This window comes from Marmota marmota, unplaced genomic scaffold (genome assembly GCF_001458135.2).
Source record: "Marmota marmota marmota unplaced genomic scaffold, marMar, whole genome shotgun sequence".
In the NCBI taxonomy this organism is placed as follows: Eukaryota; Metazoa; Chordata; class Mammalia; order Rodentia; family Sciuridae; genus Marmota; species Marmota marmota.
This window is the reverse complement of record NW_026000051.1, coordinates 10,284,883-10,294,367: the sequence shown is the minus strand read 5'-3', so window position 1 is coordinate 10,294,367 and position 9,485 is coordinate 10,284,883. Positions and strand designations below refer to the sequence as shown.

General features: G+C 40.6%; 1 protein-coding gene and 1 non-coding gene across 5 annotated transcripts in view; both read left to right on the top strand.

Annotated features, from left to right (window-relative positions):
* The window catches only part of LOC107152138 (protein CutA homolog), a 32,106-nt gene that overhangs the window by 7,165 nt on the left and 15,456 nt on the right, over positions 1 to 9,485 (top strand). For all 4 annotated transcript variants that reach the window (XM_015497676.2, XM_048813205.1, XM_048813203.1 and 1 more), the window contains exons 3-6: positions 2,318 to 2,377; positions 4,120 to 4,165; positions 4,422 to 4,471; positions 8,404 to 8,566. In XM_015497676.2, coding sequence (XP_015353162.1) covers positions 2,318 to 2,377; positions 4,120 to 4,165; positions 4,422 to 4,471; positions 8,404 to 8,506 — 259 coding nt within the window. In that variant the 3' untranslated portion in view covers positions 8,507 to 8,566. The remainder of the gene's footprint in view (positions 1 to 2,317; positions 2,378 to 4,119; positions 4,166 to 4,421; positions 4,472 to 8,403; positions 8,567 to 9,485) is intronic.
* On the top strand, positions 6,337 to 6,409 carry Trnat-agu. Its single transcript has one exon. It is a non-coding gene; the product is annotated as a tRNA-Thr (tRNA).

Here is a 9,485-nt window from a genome sequence, read left to right as displayed (position 1 = left end):
TATATATATATATATATATATATTTTAGTTGTAGTTTGACATAGGACTTTTATTTTATTTATTTATTTATTTATTTTAAGTGGTGCTGAGGATCGAACCCAGGGCCTCACACATGCTAGGCGAGCGCTCTACCACTGAGCCACAGACCCAGCCCTTTAGGGACTTTTTGTATAAAAACCCTCCATATTCTGTAATCTCTTACCTAAAGACAGGTTGTTATTATCAGTTGCTGAGGAGTTCATATTTGGGAAAGGGCTTCTGAGGCAATGTGATCATCTTCCATGGGTGTGTAACTTGCTCCTTGCATTTGCTTAACACCGGGAGAACCAATGAAATGTAATTTCGCAGTGAGTGGTTGAGTGAACAAGGCTCACAGCAGTTGCTTGAACAAGTTTGTGTGACAGGTCTCTTCTTACAGTTGACAATTTTCCAAGAGAGTAACAGTGGTGATAATGTCACATGAATATGGAGCCTTAAATAGAATACTCTTCAGCTTGGGACTCAAGGAAAAAGAAAAGAGGTCAGTTCTCTTGGTAACGGCTGAGGGAAAGAGGAATCAGCGAGCAGGGCTCAGATAAGGTTTGTTTGGCTCGGTCCAAGCACATCAGAGAACAGAGGTGAGGTTCCTTTGGTTTCCTTTAAGAAAGAAAGAAAGAAAGATGAAAAGGTCCTATATTTGCCAAAACATGATGCTTTTTTTTTTCTTTTTGCTTTTGCTTGGAATTGTATTAGTTTTGTGTGGTCACATGGGTATTTATAGTCAGAAGCACTTAGTGTCTCAGCTAGATTATCTTTGGTGGTTAAAGGTAGAGGTAGCATAATAAAAGAAATTATTGGGAATAGGAAAGGTTGAAAACCACTGGCCAAACCAGTCTTGTTGTATAGCAGGTCAGGTTGCTTATTTCCCCAAAGCAGGAGAGGGACAGAAAGAAAGAACTTACTTAAGGTCCCATAGCCATCTTATAGCAGGGCTGGAAATGGAATTCGGATCTTCTTTAGGTCCAATGTTAATTACTGCCCAGACCCCAGACAGACTGGGCCTCTCCTTAAAACTTCCTTCCCATAGCTGCTTTCTTACTTCTCACCCAGAAAAGTACATAGAAACAGCTCTGTCTTCAGAGGTTCTATGCATGCTGTTTATGGACTGTTCTGAAGGGAGGTGATGAAGTGATGTCTGAGTCTGTTTTCTGTGGCAGTAACTGAATACCACAAGCTGGGTCATTTATAAACAATAAAGGTTTATCTAGATTATGGTCCTGGAGGCTAGGAACTCCAAGAGTATGGTGCTGATATCTAGTGAGGGCCTACTTCCTGCTTTATAATATGGCAGAGAACATCACATGGTGATACAGAGCAAGTATGCTAGGTTGGTCTCTCTCCCTTTTCTTATAATGCCACCTATGCCCTCATGGTGGTGCCATCCTCATGACCTCAGGTAATCCTAATCACCCAAAAGCCCCACCTCCAAATCCACTAACATGATTTAGGGAATTCTGGGGACACACTGAAACCATAACTTCTGCCTCTAGCCCCCAATATCCATGTCCTCACATGCAAAATACAATAAACCCCCAAATTTTAACTGGTTCCAAAAATAATATAAAAGTCCAAAGTGCATTTTCTTATCTGAATCAGATTTGGGTGAGACTGAAAGCATGCCTGAGGCAAATTTAATCTACTGTGGCCTGAAAAATCAAAAGAGCTACACACTTCTACAGCGCAGTGGTGAAACAGGCCATAGGACAGATGTTCCCATTCTAAACAGAAGATTCAGGCAAAAAGAAAGGACTCACCAGCTCCATGGAGGTCCAAAACCCAACAGGATGAACAGCATTAAATCTGAAGGCCCTAGAACCATCTTCCATAATTGCATGTTCCCCTTCCTGGATATATTGGGACAGGGGTTATGCCCCCGAGGCCTTGTGCAGCCCAGCCTCCACCTCAGTACAGCTTCAGCTCACTTGGGTAAGCTGATAGCTCTTACTTGCCCACCATATAGCTCTATAATCCCGGGTCTCTGTGGCAGTCCAACCCCTGTGGCTCTACTAGACATTGCCCTAGTGGATCCTGCAGCAGCTTCAGCCCCACATTTCCACGCTGCTATTAATTCCCAAGAGCCTCACAAATACTGTTAACAGGATAAAATTTCTAACACATGAAATCTGGGGACTAAACCAAAGCAGGGGAGGGATATCCTAAATTATTTTCTACTTAGATTTAGATTTCCAAGGTAATTCCCAAGAACCCCTGTTCCCATCCTTTCTCTTTAGATCCTGGGACTTGCTCTAGTGACCGCTACCTTTTCTCTTTGCTTTAGGGGCATACTGGATAAGAAACTGGCTGCCTCTGTGAACATCTTGCCCAAGACATCTTCACTGTGAGTTTTGCTATGGCCAATAAAGGGGAATTGGGAGTCTTAGGGTCAGGTCCTGGCTAGTGGAAAGAGCACTAAACTAATGGGAATTACCAAAGAATAACTCAAAGGTATTAAATTAGTCAGTGGTTCACAGTTGACTTATATTCAGAGGAGATCAATCAAGTAGTTTATCTCATCCAAGGAAAGCAAAAATATGCTGTTTATAGAGAGAGAAGGAAAAAGTAATGTTACTCTGTTATTGTTCACATCATCTATAGCAGTGGCTCCCAAATTTGGCTGTAATGTCAATTCCCTGAACTCCAGCCTAGATCTGTTCAGTTAGTGGGTGGGCCCAGGCCTTTGAATCTTTAAAAAGCAGAACAAGGGTTAGGGAGGTAGATCAGTAGTAGAGCATTTGCCTACATGTGCAAGGCCCTGGGTTCAATTCTAAGCATTAAAAAAAAAAAAAAAAATGTTATAGGCGATTCACTATTCATCCAGTCTGGAAATGAGTGTTTTGTAACCAGAATAGAATATCAGCTTAGAATTCTTATATTTACCAAAGCTGTGACAGGGAAGGGCCCATGGCCTAGGTCATCTTAGATTTACCCTGGGTCAATGTACATCTCAGGCTAAATCTCTCCCTTTTCCCATGATGCTGTTCTTTTTTTAATATTTATTTTTTTAGGTGTATATGGACACAACACAATGCCTTTATTTTTATGTGGTGCTGAGGATCGAACCCAGGTCCCGCCCGTGCTAGGTGAGCGCTCTACCGCTGAGCCACAATCCCAGCCCTATGATGCTGTTCTTAAACTCTTTTCTTCTTCTCTTTCTTCTTCTTTTGTTTTTTGTAACAAGGATTGAATCCACTAAGCCACATCTCCAGCCCTTTTTTATATTTTATATAGAGACAGGGTCTCTGTATAAGGGAGGTGATGAAGTGATGTCTGAGTCTCACTAAATTGCTGAGGCTGATTTTGAACTCACAATCCTCCTGCCTCAGCTCCCAAGCTGCTGGGATTACAGGCATGTGCCACTGTACCCAGCTCTTACACTCTGTTCTGAATATCATCACTGATTTTATTTTTCATTTCTAGAAGTGTGTGTATCTTACAAGGTTTAATTCTCCTGAAGCCTTCTGAATTTTTTCATTCATCCATTCATGGGCACTCAGCTTTGAAAGTCAGTGATCATAGCAACACTAGTCAAAGGGTCAGGGAGGGGACTGGAAGCCATGAATATAGGATAAACATAGAAAGAACCGGAGATGAACTTGGAGGAGAAAAGATATAGAAGTATCTACAGAATTGTCCTGGGGTGGTTCCTCATGTAGCCAGTTGAGGAAAACAATGAGGTGGCAGATGTCAACATGTGTCAAGAAAAAACATTTCTGGCTGGGGTGTAGCTCAGTGGTAGAGAGCTTGCCCGCATGCCTGAAGCTCTGGGTTTGATCCCTAGGACTGCATTTAAAAAAGAAAAGAAAAAAAAGTCTCATGTGAAAACATTTAAGTTTGAGGGACTTCTTCAAGAGATGGTGAACCTCCCATCTCCAGGAATGTTCTGGAAGATGCTAGATGCATGTGTTAGAATGATGGAACTAGATGATTTGTGGGGCTTTGACTAACTCTAGACTTCTTGATATGGACTTAGAAAGATTTTAGCTTCCTTTTTAGTAAGTCACCTATTCTGGCCAGGTTTGACATTTAATTCGCTGGGCTCCTTTTATGAGCTTCACAATTTGGTTTTGCTTTCTTTTCTAGTTTTTTATGGAAGGGAGAAATAGAAGAAGCCACTGAGGTCTTATTGGTAAGTAAGGATAGGAGCAGAGGTGGTCTGGGTAAGGGAATGAGTAAGACTAAGACCTTTTCCCAGGTTCCAATGAAAATTAACATAAATCAATTGACTGAAGGTCTTGCTCACTTCAGATGCATGAGGTTCATTTGTGAGCTCCTGACATGACCTGGTGACCTGGGAGGAATGCAAACTGCTAAATGGCTAGGTGAATGAGCAGGGCAAAGCTGGGGCTCAGTCCTAAAGGAGTGTTTTTTTTCTTCCTTTACAGTTAATAAAGACAAAAACTTCCAAGGTCCTCATGCTGTCTGGCTTTATCAGGTAAGTCTAGCATTTCTTCACTCATTCTCACAACAGACAGGCAAATTCTTCTTCTGGGGACCAAATGAGTGAGCTTCAGAAGCAGGAAATCTGCAACCTAGCCATCAACTTCCCATATAACTTTGAGCAAGTCCCTGTCTCTTTCTGAATTATAGATTTTCTATAAAATAGGGAGCTAGAATGAGATAGTTTAAATCAGTGGATCTCAAAATATTGGTCTCAGAACCTTCACACTTTTAAAAGTTACTTAGACCAAAAAGAGCTTTGTTGTGGGTTAATAAAAAAAAATTAACTGTTTTGAGAGCATCATTTTACAAACGAATTTCTGTCTCCAGGGTCCATTCATTTCCCTAATAATCATATATACACATGCCTATCTCCCTTCCCCCTCTGAGAAAAGGTTTAGAAGCTTCCACTTCTAAATTTCAGACATGGTGTATGATTTTCATGTTTCGGAATGTTAATAAATTTTGTGTCTGTTCTCTTAAAAAATTAAAGTTAACTGTTTTAAACATTAAAGCTGAGCAATTTTTAAAATGTTTTAGGTCATTAAAAATAACAGTAGTAAACCATTATATATTAACACAAATAGTGCTATTTATTTTAGTGCTAGAGTTGGAACCCAGGGTCTCCTGCATGCTAGGCAAGCACTCTACCACTGAACTTCACCCCCATCCCAGTCCTATACATGCATTTTTATAGAAAGCAATCATAGTTTCCAAAGCCAAAAACTAGTGGGAAAAATAAAAGAACTGAAGATGAACTTGGAGGAGAAAAGATATAGAAGTGTCTACAGAATTGTCCTGGGGTGGTTCCTCATGTAGCCAGTTGGGGAAAACAATGAGGTGGCAGATGTCAACATGTGTCAAGAAAAAACATTTCTGGCTGGGGTGTAGCTCAGTGGTAGAGAGCTTGCCTGCATGCCTGAGGACCTGGGTTTGATCCCTAGGACTGCATTTAAAAAAGAAAAAAAAGTCTCATGTGAAAACCTTTAACATTTTTGCAAAATCTGGTTTAGTAAGATAGCTAGATCTCCTCAAGAAACAGCTTTAAGTGGGCTGGGATTGTAGCTCAGCAGTAGAGTGCTTTCCTAGCATGTGCGAGGCCCTGGGTTTGATCCTCAGCACCACATAAAAAATAAGTAAAGGTATTGTGTACAACTAAAAAATAAATATTAAAAAAAAAAGGAGCACCTTTAAGTCTTGGGACAATTTTAAGCTTACAGTAATGAATTCAAATTTTTCAAAATTCTAATTTTGTCTTAGAACATAATTTTATTAATGTTAATAAGTGATATAAATTGTCTTTGAGTATTGGGTTCAATTTGTTCCTATTTGAGGAAATGTCTTCCTAATACTCAAGACTTCAGAATAGTTTGTAAAAATGACAGTCAAATTACAGTTATTTAGGTTTGAAAGCAAAAATGTTATGCAAAAAAAAAAGAAAAAGAAAAAAAGCATGTCTAGCTGGGCATGGTGGTACATGCTTAAAATCCCAGCAGCTCAGGAAACTGAGGCAGGAGGATTGTAAGTTCAAAGCCAGACTTAGCAACTTCGCGATGCCCTGTCTCAAAATAAAAAATAAAAAAGGGCTGGGGATGTGGCTCAGTAGTTAAATGCCCCTGGGTTCAATCCCCAGTACCAAAAACAAACAAACAAAAAAAACATGTCTAGTTTAGCTTGTGACTCAGATTGTTTTCAATGACTATTGAACCTAGGTACACAACAGAAATGCCTACGTGTACTTCCCGTTTTGCCATTCAGAATATTAAAAAGACATGTATTCAAGGGTCAAAAAATAATTTAAAAAAGTAATTTTTACCACTTCAAAAATGTCTGACTTTTTAAAAATGCGGGTGTGAGGGCTGGGGTTGTGGCTCAGTGGTAGAGTGCATGCCTAGTATGCATGAGGCACTGGGTTCGATCCTCAGCACCACATAAATATAAAATAAAGATATTGTGTCAACCTAAAACTTAAGAATAAATTTTTTTTTTAAAAAAATGCAGGTGTGAAGAGTACAATGATAGTGTGGTTTGGTGCCACTGCTTGATATATGTAAACATGCAGGTAGTTTTACCCATCATTGCTTTTGCACCACTGTTACAAACATTGACATAGTAAAAAGATGAATGACAAATTAGTGTTATTATATAAATAGTTTTGACTTCTTAGACCCCATGGAAGAGTCTTGGAGACCCCTAGAGGTTAGTGGACCTCACTTTTAGAACCAGTGGTATAACCCTATATCATTCAAAGTGTAAGTTTTGGAATTGATATTACTGGACACTTGTTAGAAATGCAGAATCTCATGGTCACCCCAGACCTATGGAATCAAACTACATCTTAGTAATATTCCCCAGGAATTCCCATAGTCTAAACCAGTGGTATTTTTCAAACTACCACTTTAAATTTGTTTAGGATGGGAACAAAGTATGATATTATTATTGGTGTTATTTTTGAGACTGGGTCTTGCTATGTTGCCGAAGCTGGTGTTGGAACTTCTGGCTCAAGTGATCCTCCTGCCTCAACTGGTCCTACAGGTGCATGCTGTTGTACCCAGCTAGTATGGTACTGTTAAAAAGCACCCCAGGTTGCCTCGAATGTGCAGCCAAAGATGTGAACCACCTATTTGGATGATAAAATTGTTTCCCTTCACTTTTTAGAGAACTAGGAATCTGTGGCTATAAGGCTATAGTTAAGTCTCAAATGTTGCTATAGAGAAGGCCCTTATGTTACCATCTCAACAGAGTTGAGGGAGTAAGACATCTTTGGTAGAACCTACACTGTCAAGAAATAACTTAATGCATCAGGGACAGCTTCAGGGTTAAGAGTGAGAACTCCAGAGCTTAATCTTCTAATGTTGAAATGTGGCTTCCCATTGGCTAGTTGTACCATAAGTACATGCAGAATATCAATACTTTTTGTGCCTCCGCTGTCTTGTCTTTGAAATATGGTGATCATAGTCATGTGTTTTGGAATTAACATGTGAGGTATACATATGAAATGATGCTTTGTCATCAGCAGCTCTTACTACTAAAGTGCTTATTAAAATATGCACTTTGGCCTCTTTATGTTTATTTATAAAAGCAGTTACCTAGATGTCCATGAAAAAATTCATTATCCTCAGGAACTGGATAAAATTTATCCAACTTACTCCACATGTTTAAGCACCTACACCCATGTTGTGATTTGTTAATCATGTTATCTCATGAGAACTTTAAATTGGTTCTTTCAGCAGCAGAAAGGACATAGAGAATTATTATCCTGTTTGACAAATGGGAAACTGAAACCAAGTTCTCATGTTTCTTCAGTCGGAAAGTGAAGAGAACTTGTATTGTGTGACAAGAGCCAGGTGAAACAAACAGGAGAAAAGGGAGGGATTTCTGTGACTTAGTGGTCAGTGAGGATCCCTTAGAAAAGGCTAGTGGTTGAGCTGGATCTTGAGGGAGAGAAAGGCTTTTGATTGATCAGCAGGAGCAGGAAGAACTTTCCATGTGGGGAAGAATACAGAGGAATTGTGGGAGGGAAGGTAGAACAGTGTGTATAGGAGACTAATGAAAGCAGAGGCTAACATCTAATAGAATGTGTGCAGTGTCAGTTGGTGGAGTAGGTAAGTGCTTTATATACCTTGTCGTATTTAGTCTTCAGCAATCTAATTACATAGGTATTATTTTTATCCCTAGAAAATGAAGTGACTTGTCCATAGTCCTTACAGCTAGTAAGGAAATTTAGAATTTGAACCATGTCTGTGAGACTCTAAAGCCACCTGATCCAGCTTAGCTTGTTGACAGCTAAGAAACACGGGCTCAGGAATGGTGGGCTATGGCACTAGCTAGGTAGACTGTCGCAGATTTCAAAGGGCCTTTCAGGAGGCTGGCTAGTTGGATCGTATCACATGGGTTGATTCACAGAGCTCTCCCTTCTTTCCAAAGGTTGGTGCATCCTTTTGAAATCCCAGAGGTCTTCAGTCTTCCCATGGACCAAGGAGATGTGCACTATTTAAAGTGGCTTGAGGAGGGCATGGAGGAAGACTGAGTAGGGAAGCTTCTGGTGCGTGCTGCTGGCTGCCTCTATCCCTCAGCTGCTGAACTCTGGGTAAGAGCAGGCCTCTTTCTACCTCCCAGCATCTGTGAATTCCAAGTTCCTGTCAGCAAAGAGGAGCAGTTCTGTGGGCTGAAGGTGTTCAAGGCTCCTAAGGCTGGAGAAGGCTGGACCAGTCATACCAGTAAAAACCCAGTGGACCTTGTCTTGAAGTACTACTTTGTTTAAAGATGGCAGAGGGTGGGAGGATGAGGATAATTCTGTGTAGAGACCAAGGGAAAGTAACAGTGAAAGTGAGGTTTGTCGTTTTTGGTTACTGGACTGACCTAGGGTACCTAGGGTGACCTTGAATGCCTAGGGTATTATTATGCCCCAGCTTCTCCTGGGGAAGAATGGACCCAATGACCTTGTTCACCTGGAAGTGTGTGCCTCATTCTAGAGCAACTGGAAAGTACTCAAGTACCCTGTTCAAAAGGATGCATTATAATGGTGGAATTTCAGGGATCAGCAGGATTATTGCTCCTAGTTAGAGATTTTTATTGTTCCTGAGTCTTGAAGAGGCGAGTCTGGGAGTATGTGTGTAACTAGGGGAACATTAGTGCTTAGACACAGCTTCATGGGTTGCAGTAAGTTTTGACTCCTTCCTAGGCTGAATGTGACAGACATCAGAAGGTTCTGTGCCTTGCTCAGTGAAGAGGTTCTGTTCCAGTCAGCTTTTTTTGTCATTGTATCAAAATACCTAATAAGAACAATTTTAGAGGAGGAAAAGTTTATTTGGCACTCGCGGTTTCAGAGGTCTCAGTCCATAGATGACCAACTCCATTGCTCATGGGCCTGAGGTGAGGTAGAATATCAAGGCAGCTCAGGACATGGCACTAGGAAGCAAGAGAGAGACTCTCACTCTCCAGGAACAAAATATAAACTCCTTCAACTATACCCTACCCGCTTCCAGTCACAACTTAGTTAATCCATT